At 38.0% G+C, this 14,836-nt stretch overlaps 3 protein-coding genes across 3 annotated transcripts; all 3 read right to left on the reverse strand.

Moving 5' to 3' along the window:
- Positions 1-1,410: 1,410 nt before the first annotated feature.
- On the reverse strand, positions 1,411-3,895 carry LOC121742395 (proteasome subunit alpha type-6-like). Its single transcript, XM_042135518.1, has 9 exons — positions 3,647-3,895; positions 3,403-3,497; positions 3,243-3,324; positions 2,854-2,950; positions 2,589-2,647; positions 2,407-2,489; positions 2,086-2,181; positions 1,783-1,842; positions 1,411-1,684 (listed from the first exon to the last, which is right to left on the reverse strand). Exons 1-9 carry the CDS (start codon positions 3,720-3,722, stop codon positions 1,592-1,594), a joined length of 741 nt encoding a protein of 246 aa, XP_041991452.1. The 5' UTR covers positions 3,723-3,895; the 3' UTR covers positions 1,411-1,591.
- A 1,085-nt stretch (positions 3,896-4,980) lies between these two features.
- Positions 4,981-5,499, reverse strand: LOC121810808 (fasciclin-like arabinogalactan protein 9). The gene has a single exon (XM_042211532.1). It carries the CDS (start codon positions 5,497-5,499, stop codon positions 4,981-4,983), a length of 519 nt encoding a protein of 172 aa, XP_042067466.1.
- A 7,926-nt stretch (positions 5,500-13,425) lies between these two features.
- On the reverse strand, positions 13,426-14,373 carry LOC121811261 (fasciclin-like arabinogalactan protein 9). The gene has a single exon (XM_042212088.1). It carries the CDS (start codon positions 14,350-14,352, stop codon positions 13,642-13,644), a length of 711 nt encoding a protein of 236 aa, XP_042068022.1. The 5' UTR covers positions 14,353-14,373; the 3' UTR covers positions 13,426-13,641.
- Between the last annotated feature and the right edge of the window lie 463 nt (positions 14,374-14,836).

A 14,836-nucleotide genomic window follows, 5' to 3' on the forward strand; every position in this document is an offset into this window, starting at 1 on the left:
GCAACCGTTGACAATCTTCGGTGGTGGGTGCCCGAAGAAATTCCTCACCGAAAGCAGAACGAACGTCGGTGCAAAAAATTTTGAGGCATAAGATTCCAGTTGACTCACCAACATGAAGATACTCGTCGAAGAGGTCAACCGTTTGCTCGGTAGCAAGTTGTCGGAGGGCACAAGTACACTTCTGCAACGCCGAGAGACTTTGCCAACCGGTTGCGTCTTTACATGATTGGAAGTATTCAACACGGGCGGACAATGTGTTGACAATACGCATAAACAACAGTTTTGACATGCAGAAACGGCGCCGGAAGTAATCTACCGGAAACCGCGGCTCGTCGGAAAAATAGTCGGCAACGAGCCTTTCGTGGGCTCCCTCCCGGTCACGAGGGATGTAGCGGCGATTTGATCTCGTTGGTCGAGGAGGAGGGCGGGGGCAGCGGCGGCGAGATAGGCTTCATAGGCGGCACAATATTGTTGATAGTATTCTTATTCTTCGTGCTCCGTTTCCGCAATGATATCATTCATATCCATTTTTGAATTTAGAGTGTGTTTGAGTGAGAGAGGAAGATGTAGGTGATGAATTGAGAGATAATTTGATGTGAAAATGAATGATGAATGTGTGTATTTATAGATGATTTTGGGATTAAATTTTTTTTCAAAAAATGGTAAAAAACGGCCACACTTTTGGGAATCCAATTTTTTTTTGGTATTATTTTTTATTTAAAAAAAGGAAAATGCCAATGGCTATGCCGTTGGCCAATCATCTCGCGCCACGTCAGCCTGCTCAGCGGCACGGCGATGCTCGATGCATTGAGCAAGGTTGTGCCGCTGGCAAGAGCACAGCGGCGAGCAGGGCTCTGCCGCGCCAACGGCACGGCGAGTGCTCGTTCCAACAAGCACTGCTGTGTATGCTCTGATGAGCTTTTTGATGCTCAGGCTCATATTCAGAACTACACCAAGTCACCAACACCATGCTAAAATGCGTAATCCAAGTGAGATTTGCTGGCGACCACTACCTCACGCCATCCGAGATGCCTACTCGACGACAAAGCATTCAGAGGGGGCCATTGGTGGATGCCGATGTAGGCACCATGGCAACGGCCAAGTCCACGGGCGACCGCTTTCCCGAGTTGATCTCATCCTGCTCAAGGTATGAATGATTTCATCATACAGAAATCTGATCACAGAATAATGAGATACAGCATCTAACCTAATCTTCATCTGATCATTCGAACAAAAAACAAGTCGATACTGTCGACACTGCACGACTGGAACTACGAGACAGCATAAGAGTACTGAGGTCTCTCATTGTGGTTTATCCCTGACAAAGGATTGTCGTGCAACAAAGAAACTATCTATGATTATTGAGTGACATTTCATAAATATGAGCACGAGATGGGAACTATGATGTCATTGAGACTCAAATAGACTGTTAATTTAATAAAAACCAACAGAAATACCGCGACTGAGGAGTTAAGTTCAAACAGAGACCATAAAATGACATGAATACAGTATGATAGTCCAATTAAAACAAAATGCCTTCAACTCTCGATCCATTCATTAGACGTAGTTTTTGAAATCTGAGCAGGCTGGATCAGTCGCGCTCGCTGATTGCGGTCAGGTGCTCATCAATTTCATCAGTCGACAGGACTTTGAAAAGTTTATCCTCTTCCCTCACAACACCAACCTGCCCAGACGCAAAAGTTATAGTACTATGATGCAGAGTGTTAATCGCATTTTCAATAAGAGAACATGTTATATGCAAACCATGCAACTAAAAATTACCTCGATCTCACTGGCCTTGAAATCCTCCTGTAGAACAGATTGTAGGGCTGAAATCGCAGTCTGTACAGGAAAAAGTTAAAGAGCAAAATAAAACTCTTCCTTGACACTCAAATAAAACTATCATCAAACCATAGGATGTCAATGTCAATGTCATACATATAATGTAATTATCATTCCCCTATTATGTAGTCTAGGTTGGATGAAAAAAACCATTGTTATACCAAGCACAATTGTCTGAGTTTTGAACCAATATTTACTATCTGGAATTAAGATAATGCTCAAAATATATGATAAGTGTTTTACCTGCACAGTTTCCTCATAGGTGAACTTGGGGTCATTTTTCATCTTCTTCTCTAAGAAGTTGATAGCCTCTTGCTCTTTCCCGCCAGCACTTGTTGCCTATCAGAAAATAAAATGGAATATTTATCTTATCAGAAAGATTAGATACAAACCTTCTCATTAAAAAGTCAACGGATTGTGTGGAGCAAGTATACAGAAGTGGAGGGAATACAATAGAACATATGAATTTGAGACAACAATACCAACAATCAGAAAATGACATTAGAATAATATTGCGAAGGTTTAAGAATTGACAACAGATACAGAGACAGAAATCCTCACTACCTTATGACCAAAAAAGTGGCCAGCAGGATCACACTTGAAAAGCTGAGGACCTTTCTCTTCATCGATACCCAATATCATGGCAACTTCATACCAAAGGAAGAAGCCAGTTAATGAAGAGAAACATACATAATAGGAAGAACAAAAACAGGAAAGACCCATTGAGGAAGAAAGAAACAACAGACCTACACCAAGTGGTCTCATGTAGGCATGCTGGGTGTATACCTGAGACTTGTCCGCAATCCTGCATTGCATAAGGTAACTAACATTACTACTGAAAACACATGCATATCTGCATTCAACACTTGACACTAGCAAATAATCAATCAATTCTGAAAGCAAATAGGAATATTACAACCATAGCTGGATAAGTTTTCAAACAGCTACAAACTTCACATTAACAAAAATCAAAAGGTATTTTTAGAGTAACAATAAGTGCAACTACCATACCATCTGGACAATACATCAACTGGCATTTCATAACCATATCTAAAGCGAAACTCAGCAGCCTCATTTCTTGCTTGTTGCACCAAAGTCCTTGCATCAGCTGTAAAATGGGAACGTATTGAAATCAATTTTCGATAAATACATGCCGAGGAAAGCAAACGAATATCATTTTCAGCACAAGCTTGTATATTTATGCTTAGTCAAACTGTACTAACTAGAGAAAACTATCTTTCAACTACCTAGATTTGCATACGCTGATGTTAAAAGCTATAAGCTTCTTAAGTACCAATAAGAGCATAACTTGCACAGAGAAGTCTCACTTCTTAATGAACATACACCATCCCAGCTAATGAATAAACACACTGGAAAACATAGAGCAAAGCAACAATTACCTGTTATTCCAGTAGCCAACAAACCAAGGTACTTGGTAATGGGAAACAGAAGCGTAACGCTCGTCTGATCTAAGAGCTTGTCCTGGTCACACAAAATTCAATATAAAAAACTCAACTCCACAAAATTGAAACCAAATCATCACAGCATAAAAATCCCCACCGGCACTTTCTTCTGAGTAACAACACACACTGAGTCCTTCCCTCGGACGCCAATCGAGGTGACTCCGGCGGCCTTGACGGCCTTGAAGGCATATTCTGCACAAATTAGGGCAAGAAATTCATAAACCCTAAATTATAAGAATCAGCCGAGAAATGCCGATTGACAATCACTATTGAGCTAAAATTAGGGCTTTCGAATGGGGGAAATCAGAGAAAACAATATTTCGTAGAAGTAGAATGCTTACCAACTTGATAAAGCCGGCCTTCCGGAGAGAAGATCGTAATGTGTCGATCGTATCCGCCTCCACTTCCGCGGCTCATTCTTCAATTTTTTTGTGCTAAGATTTGGCTTTTTTCACAATATGGCAAGATTTAAAAAAAATCGTTTTGCCAAAATGAATTGGATTTGATTTGTAATTTTGAAGAGATGAAGAGAGACTGTGCGAGTGTTTTTTGGGTTTATATTTTGTAAACGAAGAAGAAAGCTTTGTGCACAAGGCAAGCCAAGAAGAAATAATACTTAGGTTCGAAAAGACTGAAGTACCCCAAATGTATAAGGCAAAATTTTATTTTGTGTATTAAAATTTATAGAGATATTTAAATAAGGTAATTTAATTTCTAATTATTAATTAATTTATTCCAACCATTTACAATTTTACACTAAATTCAAATCCAAAAGAATATTCCTCAATCAAAGTACTTTTAATCATTTCTATATATTTTATCTAAATTACACACTAACCAAATATTAATATAATTAAATTAGGTTGTTATTTCATATCTTTTTCTCCACGCCATTGTGCTTCTTCATGTAAGTTTTTCGGTCTTTCTGTATTTTAATTTCTCTTCCTTCTCTTTTTTCTATTTTGATAAATAAGGAGTATAAATTAATTGGACTTGAATGTAATAAATTAAAATTTAAAAGTTATTTTTGGTATAGTTTTAGTGTAACCTAACGATAATTTGCAATAAATATAATTCGACAACTTTCCAATTTTTTTTTTTTTTTTGCAATTTGCCTAAAGAAGTTCATTTTAAACGGCAGGGATGTGAAAGATATTGGGCTGGCCCGAGTTCACCAGGTTGAGGGGTAAAAGCAAACCATATTATTTATGGCCCAATAATATATCTTATTACTACTAATAAAACCAAAGAAAATCTATGAAACTCAAAATTTAATAGCCTTAAATTAAAAAAGAAAAAAGAAATCATCAATGGCCATAACCAAATTAAGGGCCTCCTTCATCTTGTCCAAAGCAAGCATTTTTTGACAAATTACGTTGTAACAATTAATTTTATGTTTCATGGTATAATATTGCAATCTTTAATGTCCATAGTTATTTATCATGCATAAATTGTTTAGCTTCAACTAAAATTCAAATACTGTTTCTATATAAAAGTCCCCATTGCATAATGCAAAAAACAACACAGCTCCTTTACTATTACTATGTGAACTTGTGAAGCCACAAATCAGAATCGAATTAAACAAAACAATTATTCGTAACATCAACCAAACAAGCATAACTGGTAATAATAGAAAAAAGCAGCAGCATGCATGATCAATTTGAGAAAAATAAAATCACAACACCAATCCCTTGCACATCACCCAAAACGCCGCCACCAATCCGATCCTCCCAGCCGCAGCGCCTGCATCCCTTCCATTTTCCGCCGGAGCCTTGACATCCCCGGCGCCGACGTCGAACCTTGGCATGAGCACCTTGTCCAGCCGCACACCGCGAGGGGGAAGTCCTTGTACACGAGCGCCTCCACAGCCCCGGTGGGGACATTCACCTGATTGTGCTTCGCGGTGGTGAGGTTCGGTCAGGGAGTAGTACTTGGGGCAGATGTGGTTCTGCACCAGCTCCACCCGCTGTTGGGGGCTCAGGTTGTCCAGAGCCCCCGGCGGGAGGTTCAGGAAGGCGTTGTTGGTCGGGGCGAATAACGTCACGCCGGCGAGGGAGATGTTCAACTGGGTGTTGAGCGGGTTAATGACCCAGGTCTGGTTGAGTAAGCGGAGGAACTGGTCGAATTGCCCACCTCCCACGAGGATCCTCGTGATGTTGATGGGGCCCGGGGAGGACTGGGCATGGTGATGCATTATTTATTAGTACTAAAAATACCTGCAAGTTTACAGGGTAGAACTAGTATAGCTAAATGTCAGTACCGGGATATCGAACACAGGGAATAAGATTGCAACTGGCTATCACATACTAAGCGTCATATACTATCTAGAGACACGGAGTTTTGGGTTTTGGTTTTATAAAGTAGACAAAAATATAAACAAATATAAAAACAAAATAATACAAAGCAGGCTAAAGAAAGTAGAGTTTTAGGATCCAACTACTACGACCTAGTGATGATTAATCTCACCGAACCTTTACATTTATGTGTCTCCAGGATTATTAGGAAAGTCGCGATTTTCAGATAAGCCCTCTCTCAAGTGCACATATCCAGTAGATTAGACTCTAACTATCAAAGTCTCCTTCCAATAGATTAGATTCTAACTCCTTGAGTTCCTAAGACTCAAGTCCTCACAAAGGGTCCCCACTCTCAAGTGCAGATAAACCTATGTGCTGTACTCGTTCCTTTTACCACGTAAAACTAGCTATCTCTCGATTAATCTAGTTAAATGGACATAGTTCTAAAGTTGGCCAGACAAAAGAACAATAAACGCACGAGAACAAGCAAAACAATCACAAGAGCTAGGAAAATGTTCAATTCAATAAATCAAAACATGTTCATAATAATGTTCATCAAAAAATCTAAAATTGATGTTTAACTACTCATAGACAAGTAGTAAAATCAATAATAAAAGTACTAGACATGAAAGAAATTGATAAAACCCAAGATTGAATCTTCAATCTTCAGTCTTCTCTTGGCTGGATCTGCAGAGTTCCGCTCCAATGGAAGATGGATGAATTATGTATGAAATATGGAATGGAAGAAAGTGTAGAGAGGGAGTAGGATTGGAGGCTCTGAGATGGAGATTATGAATTAGGTTTAGGAGTATTTATAGGCTAGAAAAAGGGTTAGTCTTGGTTATTTTTGTGCCCTACAAGAAATGAGAGAGATTTGGTTTCACAATTTAATAATTTATTCTCTTTCTTGAATTTCCGCCTAAATTTCCGTCAGCTTTGACTGCATTGCGCAATGTTCGTAGAATTGTAATAACTTTCTCTACAGAACTCCGATTGAGACGTTTAAGGTATCCACGTGAAGCTCTTTCGAAGACGAAGAAAATGACATGTAGTAAGCACTGATTGGACTTCAAACTTGCTGGAAGAATGGGCTCGAACAGAGGCTGCTATACCTTGGCCTTTTTGCATCTTTTTTTCTATATTTTTCTATCATTTATCAACAAACACATTCAAAATATCAAATGTATAATATATGCAATTTATGAACATAATTTGCATGATTGACATTTAAAACTAGTCAAATCTAGCCCTTAAAAACATGTAAAATCCGTGTTTGTCAACTCCCCCAAACTTAATTATTTGTTTGTCCTCAGACAAAACAAGAGAAAAACTAATGAAGAAACACGGATGCTAAGAACTAGACTTTATAGTTGCCTCAAAAATTGTAACAAGAAATAAAGAGTTTGACAAGAATACAAATCAAATCAGGCAAAGCTTATTAGTGTATTTTCATTACTAGCTCGTTGATCACCTTGAAGTACATGCGCTCACAAGTGTTTAGAAGTGTATTTATCACTCACTCACAAAGTGTATATTGGAAAAAGTGTATGCTCTCAGATCATGCAACATGCAAAGTTTACCATAGGCTTGCTCGAAGTCTAATCACTCATCTACTTTATGTGATTAAAATCAAAAATCTGAAAGGTCTTTATTTTATGTTATAATGTAGGCTCTTTGGTAAGGTGATGAAATATGACTAAAAAGTGACTAAACCTAAAAATAGCAAAAGTGATCAATTTCTACTACATCAAACTTAGCACCGCACCAACAATTCGAATCTCAGTAAATTCTAGACTTTGTCTAAATTTCTTCTCACTTCCCAAATTATTTTCATTTTTTTTCTTTTCATTTTTTTCTTTTGTATATCTTTTCTTTTTTTTTTCTTTCTATGCACAACCAATTATCGCATTCAAACCACAGATGTCTATGCACTTTTCACAAGTAAGCACACTACTTTTCTTTCTACCTTATCTCTCCAACTCTTTTCACAAAATATAAACTAAAATTCACCAAGAGAGTATGGATATTCCTTTTTATTTAGCTTCCAAAGAAAAAGACTTTAAAGGCTCAAAGTGGTTAGCTAGGGAAAAATATTTTGAATAAGGTCATAAATTTGGATATATAAAGTAGCTAAGAAGGATGGCCTAACGTCCTCTTTTATCATTTAAACACTATGTAAACTTAGGCAGACTAGGAGCAAGTTCTAGAAACAAATACACGAATGCAGATAAATCACACAAGAAATAAAATTATGGCTCAAGTCTTACAAGGTATAAGCATGATTCAAGGCAAACAAGCAATTCATTATTTATGCACCTTTTCACTAAACCTTCAAATCAATGCATCAAGTCAACTCAACCAACACATAAACGAAATTTTTATCATAGGCAATTCGGTCTGATATCCCTAAACATGAGTATTTCTAAGTTTTCTATGTTATGTTCATGACAAGATTCACCTCGGGTTTATTAAATAAAATAAAAGTAATAAAAATAAGCAAAAACAATTAAACTCACGGTCCACCACTTAATCCCCCCAAACTTATTCATAACTAAGTTAAGAATAAGTTTGTAAAGTCGGTAGGGACGTGAGTAAACTAAGAAAACACATTAAACTAAAACAAAATTAAATATGAAAAAATGATACTGATGTTGGGTTGCCTCCCAACAAGCACTTTTGGTTAACGTCTTTAGCTTGACGTTCTTTGAAGCTCATAAGTTAGCCCTCATTCTCGGGACTTCCTTTGAGATGCCTTTTGTACCCACGCTCTACGGAGCATATCAAGTGTTGGAGCAGATGATTGTATCTTGTACCGAAGCGGAGGGTAATCCATTGTTGTGCTTCGTGCTCTCCTCAAATAGCAACCCTTGTAAAACAGATAAAAAAAATCAAAATAATACTATACAAAATATTATACTCTAAATTAGTATTATCAACCGTTCTACAATATCAACTTAAAGCAATAATATTCCCCGGCAACGGTGCCAAAAAGGGTTTAATCCAGTTAAGTGACCGACTTAATAACTCTAGAGACTGTAATTCAAGAAAGTCGATTGTGTTTTGGATCCTAATATTCTACATTCCTATGCCTGCTTTGTATCATTGTTTATATGCTTTCTTTTTATTTGTTTATTTATTTTTCAGTCTAGTTTAATAAAATCAAACCAAAAAAACATCCGTGTCTTTAAATAGTATATGACGCCTAGTATATGATAGCCAGTTGCAATCTTATTCCCTGTGTTCGATATCCCGGTACTAATCTTTAGCTATATTAGATCTACCCTGTAAACTTGCAGGTATTTTTAGTGCTAATAAATAGTGCATCACATGGGCAGACGAGCTAAGGAGGAGGAGGACGACGACGACGACATTGTGATTGTGGTGGTTAGGTGTGGGATGGATGAGGGGTTTTATATGGGGATATCGTTCCAATTTACCACTTTTCTAGGAGTATATACTATTCCCTATGTATTTATTAGTATTATTCAACTCAGTGTGTCTCAATTTAATTAAGTTAGAGATATTTTTTTTAGTACGAAGACTTCAAATTTGTATTAAATGGATTAAATAAAGGGGTATAATCCGTTGCTAAATTTTCTTAACTTGCTAAATCATCAATGCAATGTATTAAAAATGTCAACACGATGATACTGAAATGTCAACATAAACTTAAGTTGATATGTTGGCATTAATATTTAAATGTCAACGCAAATATGTGTGACATTTTAATGTGATCGTGTTGATATTTTTAATACACTACGTTAATGAGTTAACAAGTTAGCAATTTAAGAAAAATTAGCATTTTAATGCATTCCTAAAATAAATATAGTAAAATAAAATAGGAGTTATAATAGAAAGTAAAAAAAGGAGAAGACTCTTACAAAATAAGTGAGTTTGAGACACATGAATAAATAACCGGACAAAAATAGTGAAATATATGTCTTACTTTTATTATGTAGTACGGAATACTAATTTTACAATAAAATGTGATCTGTTGTGTAAAATGGAGGGGAAAAAACAAATGAGATTTTAATGAAAATGACAAAATGAGATATTTATTGGCGAACAGAATGTGTATACTTTAGAGCATCCACAGTGGTGCGGAATTCTCGGCGGAATTTCTCGCGGAATTCCCAAAAACACCTCATGTCACGTCATAAGGAATTCTCACTGCACAGTGGCAGAATTCCCTGCGGAATTCCCGAAGGAATTCCCACAATTAAAAAAATTCGCAAATTCACAAATTAAACAATTTCCGGAAGTAAGAAATTTACTGAATTAAATAGTCGACACAAATAGGGAAAAATATTCCATTATTAAAAAAAATTTAGAGAGAGAGAAACTTGTTAATACAAGTGGTGCGAATGAAATGAAGTTCAACGAGATGTATATATAGGAACCGAAAAAAACATTTAATGCATTAAACAAGAATTCCGCGCGGAATTCCGCGGGCGTCAACGCAATGGCGGACGTCCGCGCGGAATTCCCTGCGGAATTCCGCCGATGGCCGCGAAACTGCGAATTTCTTCGCGGAATTCCGTATCCGTGGAAGGGACGCGCAATGGCGGCCGTCCGCCACGGAATTCCCGCATGCCGGTGGAAATTCCGCGTGGACGTCCGCCATTGCGGATGCTCGTGGATTTGTGGTTATGTTGAGTATATTCGTATGTGGTTAAATAACATTTTTTGTAGCGAATTCGTGATAAAGAGGAGGGTTGAATAATAGTTTTCTTCTAGTAGTATTAATTAAAAATGAAATTAAGATGTGATTTTGGTGGTGTATTAAACGCATTAGTAGTTGAATGGATTATGTATACTTTTTTCTTTTAGTTTGTCCAAAATCCCTACCACACATTTCTATATTTGGTAATTATTCAACTTTCTTTCTCTCTTCATTTAATACTTATACTTGCTCTTTTTCTCTCAGATTAACCACATTAATCAACAACTCATAAAATCTCGTACCAACTAAGAAATGTGTCATCTTAGTCGGGCGGAGTAAATACTATTATTTAGTGTTTGTTTTGATATCGATTGATTGATTATTGTGTCGAATAAATTAAATGATTATGTCTCAATTGCAAAATAAATATAAAAAATTAAATTTTTTTAATGGTGCAAAGTGTATAAATTGAGGACAAACAAACCCGATAATAATTTTTGCAAAGGTATTTTGTGAATTTTGTATTGCAGACGACGGAATGACATTTAAATAATCGAACTAGGGTGGATCGGTACGGTATATACCACACCGATCATACCATACCGCATACCGTACCTCAATTTGCTGTATGCAAAAATGGCATACCGAATGTTTCAGTATACGTCACTTTGGTATACCAAAAATTCGTATGGTATATTTTCGATACTGTTACCGTATCGTTACTAGGGTATACCGCATTTTTATGGCATACCACATTTTTACGGTATATCGAAATAAGGTAGTACAACATGCCGTTACACCTGTGTTCATACCGCATTTTTAAAAATTATTGTAATTAGTTTTATGTATTCTTTATTAAATATATTAATTTATAATTGAAATATATACATATATATGATCGGTATATACATCACTTCGGTATATATCGTGTGTTCGGTATAAATTGATACATGTATGATACCGCATAGTCGGTATATACCTCATTTTCGGTATATTCCGTATGTGCGGTATGCCGCAGTATACAAAAATCTATATCTTTATCATATCAAAATCTATCGATAAGGTATCATATTGTACCTCTTTATACCGTAAATTTGATATTTTCGTTACGGTAAGTGCGATATTTCAGTATATTTACCCAACCCTAAATCGAACCATATATTTTGTGATAAAATAACTACGTAATTGGGTGATTCGATGCAAATTAATTTATCTTTTACTAGCATAGTTATGGATCGAGACCAAATATTTTGGCACAAAACTAATATTTAGACAAGTTATTTTACTTAAGAAGGACAATTTTTTTGAGTGTGATACCACTATCCACAAACATTTTATTTAGTTTATTAGTGGTAAAACTATTTAATTCTCTACAATTATATATTTATATGATTGATGTACCACGATATTAATATTATTTATTAAAATATTGTTGAAATGCTGGCAAAAGTTGAAACGTACCCAAGCCGACCTACAAGTATTTTATACCCCACATTATATGTATGTACACATGCATTTGTATAATTCATTCTATATGAATATATATGTGGTAGTTGTTAGATATATATTGTACCTTTTTATTTATTTAAGAAAGTTGTTATCCTCAACTAAGTGAAGAGATATTGTTGTGATTGTATGCATCTCAAAAAATATCAGTCCATCAACCTATTTGACCTTATGATTTCTCATTCATTTGTTGGTGACATGTAGTATAATCTATCAGTTCCCTTTTAACCCAGGGGATCATTAATTAAATTGGGAGATATTTATAGGATTATCATGATATACTTATTAATAGTGACAGATTTATATTGGCGCTCATGTGTGAGATTCTCTATTAAGAAATGACGGTCTGTAAAGGGAAAAGTTGAAAATCATCAGTCTCAAACTCGACATAGTTGGGAGAGTTAGAGCATCCACAATGGTAAAATTTTCGTACGGTCGATCTCTCGTCCGGCCACTGGACGAACATTCGACATAGTTGGGAGAGGAAGGAGTCGTTGCCGAGAGACGCATCGCGATTTGGATATCCGACAAGCATATATGGATATACGTTTTATATCACTGCATGGTCGATTTGGGATATTAGAAACAAAATGGGTTTTTAGAGTTTTAAACCCAACTATGAGTTCGAGAAGAGACAACTCTTATGGCGAATAAGAATATGGATTAAAGAATGGGACTGGACTCTCATCATACGCGCCAGGTTTTTTGATGGATAACTTGGAAGATATTGGATGAGTGCACGGAACACACGATAAGGTATGTCCGTGTGATTGCGGTGACATGTAGACCTTAGCTCTGGGTTAGTGTTTGTTGTTGGTACTTAGAGCCCTGACGTCGATGTTTATGGCCTTACTTTGTTCTTGTTGTTAGCATAGATGAGACTTGTTCTTGTGGTTTGAGGATTGGGTCCCACTGCTCGCCTCCTCGGATGGCTTGAGCATTTTTCTTTTATAAAAAAAGCGACGCCTAGCTTACCCATTTGGGGGTGTCGGGTCAGGCGTGGGAGGGCGGGAGAGGTGCGACCACTTGCGACGCCCGTTGTAGGTGGCGAGGCTGCATGGGAAATGGGGGATTAAATTTTTTTTTAATTTATTACTTATTTAATGAAATTCTTTAATTAATTCCGTATTTAATGTGTAAAAATATTTTTAACTTTTAAAGTATTTGCAATGTTTACTGTCTTAATGAAGTGGTTTCGTATTATATATTGTCCTGTTTTTCAATTTTAGAAGGAAAATAATGAATAATGTATATTAAATTTTCTTGGGTGTGGAGAGGGCCTACATTGTGGCGAATTTCTGCCATGAGGAGGGGCGTGACGCGTGACGTTCGTTGTAACTTGTAATCCTTTCTCGGATATTTCTTCGCCAAAAAAAGACGATCCACTTGAATTTGAGCTCAAAAAGTGCTTGCTGAATATGACATTTCTTGAGCACTTCAAAGCTCGATAATCTCTCAGAATTTTCCTTTCCTCTTACTCTATTTTTTTGCTTACTATATTGTACTATGATAGAATTAGTTACATGGTGTCATCTGTTTATAAACAAATTTATACTCTCAGAGTTGAGAACTATCAACAATATTTTATATGCAGGTGACCCATTTTTTACGTCGTAGAATAATTGCAAACCAATCAAAATTATGGGACGGATCCAAATTCAACAAAAAATTACTATTTTTACAACAATTTGCCATATACTGTCCATGTGAATTGTCCTTAACTAGATCCAAATAATTCTATAAAAAAACCCCTTTATAGAATATGTGAAGCCACAAATCAGAATCAAATAAAACAATTTTCCGAACATCAATCAACCAAATAAATATAAAAAAAAAACACCACCATAATCGATTTAAGAAATTAAAAAAAAAATCACAACACCAATCCCATACACATCACCCAAAACGCCGCCACCAATCCGATCCTCGCCGCCCCATTCCCCTCCGGGCTCTGCGTCGACGGCGCCGTCGCATCGCCACCGTCCGCCGCCCCTCCCTTCGGCGCCGCAGTCGGCGCCTTCTTGTCATCATCCCCGCTGTCGTCAAACCTCGGCATCAGCACTTTATCCACCTGGTACACCGCGAGGGGGAAGTCCTTCCTCACCGCGTTGTACACCGAGACCTCCACTGCCCCGGTGCTCACATTCACCTGATTGTTCTGCCCGGTGATGTTGAGGCCGAACACGCCGCCCTTCTGGCCGGTGGTGAGCGTCCTGACCGGGTTGCTGACCGACAGGAGGTCGGTCAGCGAGTAGTATTTAGGGCAGATGTGGTTCTGCACCAGCTGGACCTGCTGCTGGGGGCTCAGGTTGTTGAGAGCCCCCGGCGGGAGGTTCTGGAAGGCGTTGTCGGTGGGGGCGAAGAGGGTCATGCCTTCGCGGGAGTTGTTGACTTGGTTGTTTAGCTGGTCGCCTGCCTGGGTCACGTTGAGGAAGTGGATGAAGCGGGTGTATTGTCCTTCCTTTTCGAGGATCGCGGTGATGTTGATGGGGCCGGATGGGGCCGGGGCCGGGGCGGACTGGGCGCGGGTGGAGGGAGCGAGGAGGAGGAGGGGGAGGAGGAGGAGGAGGAGGAGCGGCGACATTGTGGTGGTGGTGGTGGAGGAGTGAGGTTAGTGGTGGTGGGGTGTGGGATGGAATGGGGGGTTTTATATGGGGATAAGAGTGTGTTGGAATGAGCTGTATATGAATAATAGTGACAAATATTATTGAAATTTAGCCCTTATCTATATTATTCCCTATGTAGGGACCGTTGATAGAATGCTATTATCTGTATATTAGAGCATCCACTCCCGGCGGACGTCCGGCCGGTGTGCCGGAGTTCCGCGCGGGACGTCCGCCATTGCGCAGCGGTGATGCGGATACGGACGTTCGCTGCAGACACCGGAGTTCCGCGGCGTTGCCGGGTGATGGGTCCGCGAATTATTGATGTTAGTAAATGCTGGTAGAGAATTATGACACAATGAATTTACGTGGTTCGATTTACTGAGGTAAATCTACGTCCACGGGGAGAAATGAGGGCAGGTTTGTATTGCTTGATCTGCGAAAATACAGCTTACAACACAGACT

The sequence above is a fragment of the Salvia splendens genome, chromosome 7 (assembly GCF_004379255.2).
Source record: "Salvia splendens isolate huo1 chromosome 7, SspV2, whole genome shotgun sequence".
Taxonomy (NCBI): Eukaryota; Viridiplantae; Streptophyta; class Magnoliopsida; order Lamiales; family Lamiaceae; genus Salvia; species Salvia splendens.